At 32.5% G+C, this 13863-nt stretch overlaps 1 protein-coding gene across 2 annotated transcripts in view; it reads right to left on the minus strand.

Moving 5' to 3' along the window:
- Positions 1-990, minus strand: part of LOC129907791 (CD109 antigen) — a 203223-nt gene extending 202233 nt beyond the window's left edge. Inside the window, exon 1 of one of the 2 annotated variants that reach the window (XM_055984168.1) lies at positions 816-990. In XM_055984168.1, coding sequence (XP_055840143.1) covers positions 816-818 — 3 coding nt within the window. In that variant the 5' untranslated portion in view covers positions 819-990. The remainder of the gene's footprint in view (positions 1-815) is intronic. The other variant, XM_055984167.1, reaches the window with a different exon arrangement.
- Between the last annotated feature and the right edge of the window lie 12873 nt (positions 991-13863).

Genomic DNA, 13863 nt, shown 5'->3' on the forward strand with positions numbered 1-13863 from the left:
ACAATTCAAAAAAAAAAATTTAGCTTTCTACGACCCACACGAGCCGAGAAATTAATTTTTTAAAAAAGGTCCAAATGACCAACGAAAAAACATAAGACAAATTCTCTTATAACAAGAAACAATGAAAACAATCCCTCTCACTGAGGACTAGTATTCGAATCATAAACAAGGGAAATTTTTTTGAATTTTCTTACGGATTAATGCTTTCTTAAAATTATAATAACTCGGCTCCCGTGCGTGCGTTCATTTATCAATAGCTCGGCCATCTTTGGTGATAAAGAGCTCATTTTTTCTTTAAAATGCAGAACATAAACAGGGCTACAAAATAGGTTAGAAAAATGTCAATCATGATATAAGCTTTTTTCGAAATAATGACAAAAATGTGTTTTTTAACAACAAGAATTTGACTTTAAATGGCTGCCATTTTATATTTACTCACTCAAATACAATGAAATTATATACAACGATAGAAAATATTATAAGGAAGAGAATGTATGTTTATTTTTTGGTCTACGACAATCTGGAGCAAAGATATTAGCTTAGAAGTAAAATATCCCAAAAAATGCATTTTTGTGAATAACTCCGCTAAAAAGAATGATCAGGTGGTGAGAAATTGGGTTTAAGCCTTTTAAATATAGCCCTATCGATCCATGAAATAAAAACTGACAGTGCCTCTCAGCGCAAGGTCAAATGACGCTTTGACTGGAGTATAATTCAGCTTTTGAAATGACTTGTTTTAATGTGACAACGCCCATGATTCAACGTAAATAATCAACAGGTAGAACGCCGGAGAATTATCAACAAAACAAACTTACCATCGGTATTCGAGCACAAAGTATCAATTAACAACCATATAATTTTTGTTTAAAATGAGATAAAAAAATTAACGGAGAATATAGTAATAAAAATGTAAGATAAAACTAAAACTTAACTCTATGACTATGCACATTTATAACAATAATACTTTCGATATTCATCAATAACATTTGAAAAATATAATTAAGTCAGAGTCATAGACAAATAAACACCATGATTTCAAGTCCACAGACAAATAAAATCAGACCCATAACTATACGGAATTTCTAAGGCCGTGTGTGAATTGGGTTTAATATTTAACATCTGTTAAAATTTTGACACTATTGAGGAGAATACAAAATTTTCAGATGTTAAAAATTTAATGGGCTCTGGGACCCGGTTAAATTTAGGTTAAATTTTTTTGGCAGATGGTATTATTCTGTTTATTTTTTTTTTATTAAAAAAGAGTATCATGGCAGAAGAGAGGCAGGGAAAAATATTACATAAAGCTAAGTATACAGTTCTTCCAGCAAAAAAAACCAATGCGTTTTTTATGGGAGAAATTTTTTTAGATTTTGTCCTAAATTAAAAAAAAATATACTCACCACGATTTTTTTCTCGCAAAACAATGTGCAGCTCATTGTTTTTGCGGAACCCTTCAAGCAAACGAGTCCGACCTTGGTCCGACTCCGCTCCGCCTCAGGCGGAGCTGAGTACGACTTCGAATACGAAACGGATCGAACGGCGGCTCAAATTAGTATGGAAATTATAATCACCGCGAAGCCGATTTTATATGTATTGTTTTTTTATTACGATTTCTCCTTCGACTTTGTGTTCATACACAAAAAGTTGCAAGTGTGTGAGTGCAACCCCGTTTTTCGCGTTCTGAGGTCGGTCTTTGCTGAGTTCCGTTTTCTTGCTTGAAGGGAAAAAACTTACAACTGTCATCTGTTCACCAAGGATATTTTTTTTTTCAAGACAAAAATTTTTTTCTTCACCACTCATTTTTTTTTATCCAAAAGAACTGTATACTAGGCTTAAAAAATAAGCCATATAGCTGAAAATTTTTTTATTCACCTCAATTGTGTCAAAAATCTAACAGATGTTAAATATTTAACCCAATTCACACACGGCTTAACATTTTCTCACTTGGTATTTTTATTTTGACAGGCCTATTCCTTCTAGCAAGAGAATCTTGGTGAAAAAGTATAATCACAAATAATTATATACAGATGTCTCATCTTCATAGAAAAAAGTGACATATGAAACTGAAAATCACCACTTTGAAGAGCTTTTATAAAAGCTCTTTTCAATGAAAAATTTGAGAAAATTTTAAATGCTTTTTTTCTCTTTGGAATTTTGATTCTTTATTCTCTGATTCTCTTTTACGTGGTCTTTGAGATTAAGTATCATGTCATCATGTGTTTTCACGGCTCTCGCTCAGACAGAGCGAGAAGATCTTTTTGTATGGATAGAAAAGAAAAAAAATCATGGGCATAACGGTCTTGACTCTTGAGTTGGAATCGTTATTTTTCTGTATCTTCGATTTTTTTCTTGTATTCATGTTGTGTTTTTGCATTGCAAAATCCCGTTTAAACTGTTTCTTTTTTAAGGCGGGATTTTTGGAAGAAAAATAGAGCTGGACGTTTTTAAAAAAACAACCTGAACAATAAATGCATTTTTTTCTCTAATATTTTTTTCATAAGGTAGGTTGGGATGAGGAATAAAAATATAAGCATGAGGTGATCTGTGGTGTTGCACAATATTGTTTGCCAATTAAAAAAATGGAAAGGCTAACAGAAAATCGTCGTTTTGAAGTAAAAGAGCACCAAAGAAAATAGAACTCAGATACGATTACCACTCAAGACCGTTGTGCACATATTTTTTTTCTTTCTGCCCATAGAAATAGACCTTGTGGCTCGAGTATCGAGTCATCCTGGCGCACGTTTTTTGTTTCTTTCTATCAAAAGAAAATACGGTTGACGCTGGTCAGTCTGGCTCAACGAGAACGGTTCATGAAAAAAAAAACAACAAAAAAAACTTACTCAGTAGTTCAGTACCTAACCTACTCACAAATGATAAAAGATCTATTAGAATAGAAAGAAAGAATAAGGAATATGTACAGAGATACCCAAAGGAGATGGGAAACTTTCGTACGTTTTACCCCCCAAAACCCATTTGTTTATTTCGTGTTGTTGTAATCTCTTTTGTATTCGTGAATAACTGTGAAAAACACACACAGTGTAGCCACGGTGTTTTTACGCACATCTTAGCAAAAATGTACGATTTTTCACGCATACTTAGCCAAAAATGTATATTTTTTCACGCATACTTATCCAAAAATGTCTATCGCAGCTTGTAGGCAAACCCGTATGACGTCAGAAGTTTCTCATCTCTTTTGGGTATCTCTGAATATGTACCTACTTGTACATATTTGGGTTGGTTTTTTGTTTTTGTTGGTTTTTTTTGCAATTTAGTTTTGTTTTTGTTTCCTTGGATGGCGGGATTGAGTAGAAATTTTGTTCTTTAATATTATTTTTTCATAGGATAGGTTATGGTTAGAAATAAACAAATGAGATCTGGTTTTGGGATATTTTTTGTAAATCAAGGAAAAAAGAATGCATGTACAGTTTTATTTATTTGCGCATTGATTTGTTTTGTGTTTATTTTTTTTTGTCTTGTTGAACTGGGGTATCAAATCATGAGTATCTAAGTAGGTAGGTGAAACAAGTAGGTTGTAGGTACCTACATATAGTAACATATCTGCTACACTTTGTTTTTAATTTTGATCAAGTTAAGTTAGTAGGTCAGCTATTACATGAAGCCTCAAGAGGCACGCCTCTTTTCAAAACTAATGAGTGCAAAAGAGAAAGAAGATAAAACAAAAAATTATCCGACCGGAGAGTCGTGGGCCAAAATTCTGAGACTCTTTTTTGACGTTTCTTTTTCCACTCTTTCTTTTTTCAACATTGCTTCCCTTCCGCTCCTATTGCATATGTCCCGGAGACGGCAAAACTCAAATATGACAATTAACACTTATATCACAGCTGGGTATCAGGTACTTTAATTAGATTGCTACCTGCAATAGGAGCGGAAGGGAAGCAAATTATGTATTATGTTTTGAATTATTAAATTGAATAAATTACCCCTGATGAAGTAAGAAATACTTACGAAACGTTGGGAAAATAATGGGATAGAACTTGTTTTTATTCGCATTTGCTTTATGTAGACCAAAACAGCCTAACTACAGTGGAATATTTACTCTAAAAAATTGGTCAAATTTAACAAATTATATTAAAAATTTTCATTTTCTTGGTACAGTTAAAGCCACTTAAGTGCTTACACACTTACCTCCCGATTAGCCGGGAGAAAAAAAATATTAAAAATCAAAAAATGTATGTGCAATCCTGTGCTATAACTTTTCTTAAAGTTAGTAATTTATTCTTTATTTTATTTTTTGGCTAAAATTGTTTCATTTAGCCCTGATTTTTCAATCGTCAGTTAGATTATAAGAAGAATAAAATGTCATCATAAAAAAAAATTTTATTCCTAGGAATAAGCTCTAACTGAGGTTTATCGGACTATTGAAAAATTGGCCCTAAATAGTTTTTGAAAAATTAAGTTTTAAAGATGAAATTTAGAAAAAAAAAATGTTTTCGGTTTTTAATTGATTTTGTATAAAATTTTGCAATATTATAGACATATTTATATCATTATTTAATAACCTGTAGTTTTTAGTCAAACACTAAAGACTTCATTCTAATAAATATTAAAGTTCCTAAGAATAAAAAAAAAACTGAAACATGCTTTTTCCCGGAAAACCCAGTTTTGTTTTTTTTTTTATTTGAATTAAAATTTTCTTCATATCTCAAGAATATTGTTTTCAAATTGTAGGTTTATTGGAGCCAAATTGACCAAGTTATGAGGATTTTAATACTTCGCTTACGAACGTTTTAGTCCAGAGTTCAAAACTTTAAATCGTTCTCCCCACAACTAATGTTTTCAAGGCCGGTGCCACTCATAGCTTCAAAACTACTGCACCGATTCTTTTGAAATTCGGAACCCTATTTCGGTACATATTTTTTTTCCTGAAGAAATTTTCTCAATAACATAATATTTATAAAAATCTATAAGTAAGGGTCGTGTTTGAGGAGCTTTTTTTTACTTTATTTTCGGAGGTGCTATCTTGGGCGAACTATTGAAATGCAAGATTGTTCTACATATCCGGCAGTTCAATAATATTATGTGCCCATGATTATGAAAGTGGACTAAGTCACATTTTGCATAACTTTCATAATAATTTTCTTATAACGATTTAATTATGTTTCTTTTATAAAATCACTAGAGGAGCAATAAAGAAGTTTATTTACTGCAATTTTGCTTTCAAATAAACTTTACCCCTTAAATAATAATTATTTTAAGGCTAGATTTGAGGCCATTTTTGAGAGTGACTTAGCCACTTTCATAATTAAGGGCACATATATCAATAATATATAGGTTTATGTAATGTTGTGGCGTGTTGCGCTATTTTATAAACACTTATGTTAAAAAAAAATAAAGAAAACAGTGAAAATTTTTTAAGTACTTAAACCCCTCCGTATGAAAAATAGAGTTGTATATATGTATTTACAATAAAAATTTTTTTTAGAATACCATTGATTCCTTCATTGTCGATGTCCATATCAAAATTTTTCACCAAAATCAATTTGAAGTAACACTAAGAAAAGTTAACTTTTTTTATATCGAAAAAAATTCGTGTTTACCCAAAAAATAGTCGTTTATTTATTTGTGAGGTGGAGGTTTTCATGAGAAAGGGATGCAACAAACAATAAAATTCGCATTTCCAGCCAGAAATAGACAAAAGTTTGACTCAAGTTCTTTCTGCTATTATTCATATATTTTAACAACTCTTATAATTTGATTTGCTTTAAGTATTAACCAGTTCTGGGGGGGGGGGGGGGCACATGCCCCCTTCAAAGTGTCTCAGTTGAATTCCCCACCTCGCAAATTAGCGAATAAAATCATGTCTGACTCTTCACCAAGTCAAATCGACAATAGCAATGATTTAAATCGCGAAAATAGTGATATGCCTGGTGTCAATAACAATTTAACTGAAAATTCAGAAATGGAATTTATCTCAATCAATGACCCTTCATTAAATAATAATAATCCCGGACCTTCAAATAAAAATGATTCTAAAACCGCCGAGTTTGTTGTTGTGAGTAAAAAAAAAACCCCCCAAAAAAGAAAAGAGAAATGAAAATTATTGGCACCGATGCGTCAACAGATTTAAGTGCTATACCAAAAATAAAATGGCTTCATCTATCTCGTTTTGCTAACACAACTACTCCCGATGACATTGTTAAATTCATATCTTCAAAAACAAACATTCCTACAGATTCATTTAAATGTTTTATGTTAGTAAAAAAGGATGCAAATGTTTCTGAACTTAATTTCGTTACATTTAAATTGAGTGTGTCACATGAACATTTATCAACAGTCATGGACTCTTCGCTCTGGCTATCATGTTCAAGTTAAATATTTTTTAACTCTGGACAGGAAAGAGAAAACGCAAACCATACAACCCGAGCCTCCGAGTCTCTTACATCAGCCATAATTTGCCAAACACCAACTTCACCATCGTCGGCATCATTATCACCTTCATTATCACCTTCATTATCTTCGTCATCATCGCTATCTCCCATCACACCATTCTTAAGATCGACTCTTTCTGCTACTTCATACACACCTTCAACACCACCGCTATTATCGTCGCCGCCGCCACCGCCATCGCCACCGTCTCAGCCATCACCACCGCCATCGCCACCACCGTCACCATCGTCATCGTCATCAACAGAAACTTCCCAATGCAACAATGCATTACTCTTAACTAATGCTTCTGGCTTCTCATTTGCCTTCTCATTCTGATTCATATAATTTCCTTGGTTATTATCAAAACATTGGTGGAATGCGCACAAAAATGCAACAATTGCTGCTATCGTCATCATCTGAGCAATTTGATTTCTTTGCTTTTACCGAGACATGGCTAACCAAGAATCACAACAATGCAGAGATGTTTAATACCCTTCAAGCAAACAGGTTCGACCTCGGTCCGAATCCGCTCCGCCTGAGGCGGAGCTGAGTCCGACTTCGGATCAGAAACTGGTCCGAAGGCGGCTCAAATTAGTATGGAAATTATAATCACCGCGAAGTCGATTGCATATGTATTGGTGTGGTGAAAATCTCCATTCCGAGAAAACGGAGCCGAAGGCGGACCTGAGCCGGAGCAGCGAAAACCTACCAGAAAGAGGAATAAGAAAGGGATGACATTTCGCATTTGCGACCAAAAAAAGAACAAGATTTATTTTTTTTTCACTGAAATTGTTTTATTTTTATTTTATTTTGACAAACGAAATTTTCACAATAAATACAATATAAAATACAATACATTTTTTTTCATTTTATTTCATTTGATGCTGCTGCTGTTGTTGGTGTTTTTTTAGATACCCAATCGCATGTTTCACCTTCTAGATTTTTCTTCATCATTAGAGATTACATCTACAACACAAGAAGAAACAACATTTTAACCCAAACACTTTGAGCGATATACATACATTTTTTGTTTTCCATATTGTTTATAATTTAATAAAATTGTTTATAATTAATAAACTAACATTATACAAACAACGACACGAGACACGACGCGACCAAACACTTCAACAAAAATAACAAAATGACGCTTTGGCTCTTGTTGGCTCTTGTTGGCCTTGTCTTTCTTTTCCTTTTCTCATTTTTCACCACGATTCTCGTTCGACTTTGTGTTCATACACAAAAAGTTGCAAGTGTGTGAGTGCAAGCCCGATTTTCGCGGTCTGAGGTCGGAGTTTCTTTGTTGAACTCAGTTTTCTTGCTTGAAGGGTAGTCATCAATACTCTGTGTTTCGTAAACACAGATGTTCTGTATCCACTGGACTAGAAAGAGGAGGAGGGGTGCTGCTTGCTGTGCGCTCTTTATCAGAGATACCCAAAAGAGATGAGAAACTTCTGACGTCATACGGGTTTGCCTACAAGCTGCTTTAGACATTTTTGGATAAGTATGCGTGAAAAAATATACATTTTTGGCTAAGTATGCGTGAAAAATCGTAGATTTTTGCTTAGGTGTGCGTAAAAACACCGTGGCTACACTATGTGTGTTTTTCACATTTATTCACGAATACAAAAGAGATTACAACAACACGAAATAAACAAATGGGTTTTGGGGGGTAAAACGTACGAAAGTTTCCCATCTCCTTTGGGTATCTCTGCTCTTTATATGCCTGTACCGAATTAGCATTGCCAACATCAAATAATTCATCTTTTGACATTGATCAAATTATTATCAAGGTATCATTAAGTTGTAAAAAAGATATTTTTCTAATAGTAAGTTATATTCCGCCAAAGAGCCACATAGATTTGTATAAAGAACATATAAATAACTGTATTTATTATATTTCTAAGCTTAATAATAATCAGCATGTCATTTTAGTAGGAGATTTTAACTTGCCGAATTTAAATTGGGTATTTGACTCTGATGAAGGTTTTCTAGTTCCTTTTAATGTAAATATTGAGTGTGATTCTTTATTTATTGATTCGCTTTTAACTGTAAATTTGATTCAAATGAACAATTGTAAAAATAGTTTAAATAGAACACTCGATTTATTGTTTGCAGATAAAGACTTAAATTTGTTCGTAAATAATTCTATTTTTCCAATATTTCCAAACACTTTACATCACATTGCTTTGATTTTTGAATTGTAAATACTAAACTTTTTCAAACCTAAAATGCCTTTTCAATATAGATATAATTTCTCCAAAGCTAATTTCAGTAACATTGCGAGTTATATAAATAATAATCTATCACTGCCTTCAACTTTTATTCAATCTTGTGAATTATCAAATTTTTACAACAATTTTCTTAGTTCTCTTAAGACGGCTATCGATCTATTCGTTTCTAAAACTAAATTGAAAAATGCTTCTAAGCCTCCTTGGTATAACGGTCGATTAATTAATTTAAATAATAAAAAGAATAAAGTATACAAATGTTTACGAAAGTGTTCTTCTGATGCCAATTTGCGCAGTATTTATGATGAATTAGAAAAGAATTTCAATGTTCTAAATAAATTTTTATATAAAAACTATATTTACTCTATGGAATCCAAGTTAAGAGTCAATAGTAAATGTTTTTGGAGTTTCATTAAAAATTTAAAAAAATCAAATGGATTCCCTAAAAGTATGCAATATTTAGGTTCGACTTTAACAAGTCTACCATCAATTTGCGATGCCTTTGCTAAGTTTTTTAAGTCAAATTATATCGATTCTAGTAATGTCACAAACACCTCTTTCTGCCAGTTTAAACATAGGTAATTTAAGTGTTACCATATCGGATGTGGAATTAGCTCTATGTGGTCTAACTGAAGACATTAATTCTGGTCCGGATGAAATTCCACCTATTGTTTTGAAAAAATGTTCCGTCGCTCTATCTAGAGTTTTGTGTTTTGTCTTTAATAGTTCGTTAAAGTATGGTGTATTTTTGCCAGAATGGAAAACGTCCTTCGTTACTCCTATTCACAAATGTGGTCCAAAACAGGAAATCACAAACTACAGACCCATAAGTAAATTGTCCTCAATTCCTAAATTATTTGAGAAAATTGTTTGCGATAAATTGAATTTTATATTGAAAGAAACCATATCCCCGTACCAACACGGCTTTGTATCCGGTAGATCAACTTCCACTAACCTAACCATTTTCACGAATTGTATTCTCAATTCATTAGAAAAGGGTTACCAAGTGGACGTTATCTACACCGATTTTGCAAAGGCGTTTGATAGGGTGCATCATAAAATTTTATTACAAAAATTAGAGAACATAGGTTTTCATTCCAACATGCTTCAATGGCTGACAGCTTATCTTACAGGACGCAGCCAGATGGTTTCAATTGATTCGATTATCTCTCATCCCTTTTCTGTAACTTCCGGCGTTCCACAAGGGAGTCATTTAGGTCCAATGCTGTTCCTTATTTTTATAAATGACCTTCCTGATGTCCTTACTAACTCAACGTGTCTTATGTTTGCGGACGATTTAAAATTTTTTAGACGTGTAAAAAATTTAACAGACTGTACGCTTCTCCAAAATGATGTTAAAAATCTTATCAACTGGTGCAATATAAACCAATTAGCCCTAAACATATCCAAATGTCAATGTTTTTCGTTTACTCGTCGTTTGTTACCTATCGTTTACGATTACAATATGCATAATCATGTCCTTGAAAGAGTTTCTATTAAAAAAGACCTTGGAGTAATTTTTGATTACAAGCTAAACTTTGTACATCACACAGAATTCATGGTGAACAAAGCCAACTCTATGTTGGGTTTTATTTTTCGTAATTAGTTTGGTCTTAGGGACCCATACACTCTAAAAGCCCTTTATGTTTCGTATGTTAGATCGGTCCTGGAATATTGCTGCGTAGTGTGGAATCCTCATTACAATGTTCATATTACAAGAATAGAAAATGTCCAAAAAAAAATTACAAGATTTGTAGTTCACAAACTAGGCTGGAACATTGAAATGCCTTCGTATAACGTTAGATGTCAGCTTATTGGTATACAGACATTAGAAAACCGCCGTAAGATGTTTGCTATAAATTTTGTCAGTGATATTTTATCATATCATATTGGTCCTTATTTGTTATCGCTGATAGATCTTTACGCTCCTTCTAGAGAACTAAGAATTCGAACCTTATTCCGCGAAAACGTTCATAGAGTAAATTATGCGTTTAATGAACCTATGACTCGCAGTGTTAGGGAGATTAATAATGTGTCAAATAATATAGATTTTAATTTCCATTTGAGTAGAAACTCATTCAAAAATATGTTAAATTTGTATTTTTTAACTAATTAAATAATGTAAATATATAATTTTATTTTTTTGTGTGGCTTTAATTTTATAATGATTCTATGTATAATTTTAAAAATTTTGTTAGTCTATTTGAGATTGTAAACTCTAATTGATATTAAATAAATAAATAAATGAATACTATACACCCACCGAAATAACTATAAAGGCAGTCGATTTTTTTCGCTTTTAAACCATATAAAGGATATTTAATTTTTACTCCTTGCACGAATAAGATGACAAGTAAATACTGGATTGTTTGCCACCCTTTATTTTTATTTAATTCGTTAAACTTAATTTTTAAAATTATTTTTTTAATTTCTGGTGCGAAATAATTATAAAGGCACAGCTGATTTTCACATTAAAAGTGTGTTTTAGCGGGATCAAATGTAACCAAAAGTAAGCAAAACAGTTGGAAAATGAATTTAACCCATTATGAACATTTTATAAGTAAAATTTTTCGGCTTTTTTATAATAAGGCGTGAAAAACCCTTGACACAGGCAGAAATGGGCAAAATCAAGGCTTACCATGAAAATTGATTGTCCAATTGATTCTCCAAATCTGGAGGAGAAGAAAGGTCCGATTGTGTAATTGATAATTTAATTTACAAAGATGACAAGTATGGTTACCTAAAACGATCCGGAAAGAAGCCTTTGGCCGAAAAGAGAGCCAAAAGTGATAAAAAATGAAGTAATTTTCATGAGAATTTGATAACAAGAGAAGTTTTCGTGAAAATAAACTTGATAGTGGGAGTACGGCAAATGCAGCAAGTAATTAAGGTGGAATTAAGTCATTCCTACGAAAGAAAATGTGGAAAACCGTTTTTTCTATGGAGAATTTTTTTTTATTTAGGTACAATAGGTAGGTACATTTTTTTGTAAGGAAAATATTGTTTTTGTCAATAAAGATGGTGCAATAGTATTTTTTTAATGCAAAACATTATCAAGTTGCAGTAAATAGTTGTTTTAAAAAATATTTTTTGCAACCCTGATTTATTTTTTTGTATTTTTTGCTTCCATCAAAAAAATAAAGTTCACCTGTTTGAATGCAATTCAAATGTAAACAAAAACATGAATAGAATTCGCCAATTCATTCACTCTACTCTATCTAAGAACCTGCTTACCTACCTATCCACCTACCTAAATTTTCACAGATTTAAGCGACCCATACACATACACACCAGACAAAACACTTGTGTGGTCACCGGCTTAATATATACCTACGCAGATACACACTGTGCTCATGTTCATATTTCACCAACACTCTGCACCTCATATGTATACCTAGATGTCTACACACAATTGAACAATCTGATCGGTGCCGAGTGCCCATGAAATCTCAAGATCAGCCGACACTCTCTTATAAAATATTTTCATTTACATACAGTTTATGTACATATCTTCGGCGTAAAGCAAAATTGGTCTAACCCTTCAAGCAAACAAGTCCGACCTCGGTCCGAATCCGCTCCGCCTGAGGCGGAGCTGAGTCCGATTTCGGATCAGAAACTGGTCCGAAGGCGGCTCAAATTAGTATGGAAATTATAATCACCGCGAAGTCGATTGCATATGTATTAGTGTGGTGAAAATCTCCATTCCGAGAAAACGAAGGCGAAGTCGGAACGAATGACGTCCGGCATTTAAACATCGATCGATACTCGAGTATCGAATATATTTGACATTTCTAACCTAAAAAAAATTTTTGTATTTTAATGTTTTTGTAGCAAAAGAAATTACAATAAATACAATATTAAATATTAAAATAAATATTAAATAAAATAAATCTTATAATTTGTTGTTGCTGCTGTTGTTGGTGAACCTATGGATGTCCAGTATTTCCTCCACTTTGTGAGTGGTGGCCGGGTGGTTTTTGAGAATGTGCCTATGAATAGAAAAATTGTTATTTGATTGTTATTATATTTAAGAATCAGTAGGAAAGTATATTGATAAAACGCTAGAACAAAATTTATAACACTGCCGATATTTTGATTTACCTTTCGCTTCCTCCACTCGCTCACTTACTTACTTTTTTTTTATTGTTTTATTAATTTTGACGTTTAAACAAATTTGCAAAATGGGGTTGCACTTATCTCTATCATATGGTGTTTTCCTTTTCGCACTTTTTCACCACGATTCTCGTTCGACTTTTGTGTTCATACACAAAAAGTTGCAAGTGTGTGAGTGCAACCCCGCTTTTCTCGGTCGGAGGTCGGAGTTTCTTTTCTGAACTCCGTTTTCTTGCTTGAAGGGAAGTCCTTAAGAAATCCTATGTACGATATATGCATATTTGAAATATTTTACAGCATAAAGTTAATCTTCTTCGTTGGCTATAGGTCTTGATTTGAGTCTATCTTTTCTTCTGTGTCGACGTTTCACGTGTGCTTACACGGTTCTTCAGGACTAAGAAAAATAATTCTAGAAATCTCTAAAAACGTATTGAATAAATACTTATCTTGAATCCTCTAATGATCCCCAATTGATTGCAGTTGATTAAAGTTTAGGTTTTTTTTATCAAGCTTATATATTTTGAAAATCAATAAAAAATGTCTTGAAAAAGACGTTTTTAATTATCAAAATTTCAAAACATAAAAACTTTTTTAATTATTTGATAAGAAATTCAAAAATTTTTCTTATCAAATTGAGTTGATAATTCAACTCAAAAAATTCCTTTTAACAAACTGACTATAAATACTACTAAGCCCTTCACAATCCGATCTCTTATTTACGGTGTTGTCTGTATCTAAAATATGTAACATTTCTAATATCATTCTCTTATTATAATGCTTTTCTGATTGTAAAATATTTACATTGTTATAATCTGCCCTATGTCCCTCACCTATACAATGCAAAGCTAGAGCAGTTTTTTCAGAATGCCTGTTATTAATATCCGATCTATGACCAGCTATACGATTCTTTAGCTTCTGCATGGAAGTACCTACATACACTGATGGACAATAGTTTGCTCCATCACCTAAACATTTGATTTTATATACTATATCTGATTTATCGTTTTTAGAAAATTCACCTTTTAAATTAGAAAAAAGTGAATTTCTCAAAACATTTACTGATTTAAAAGCTAAGCGAATCCTATCTTTGTTTCTAATAGGAGCATCTTGAAGTCTATTCGAAAGATTAGGAATA

Source organism: Episyrphus balteatus, chromosome 1, assembly GCF_945859705.1.
Source record: "Episyrphus balteatus chromosome 1, idEpiBalt1.1, whole genome shotgun sequence".
Taxonomy (NCBI): domain Eukaryota; kingdom Metazoa; phylum Arthropoda; class Insecta; order Diptera; family Syrphidae; genus Episyrphus; species Episyrphus balteatus.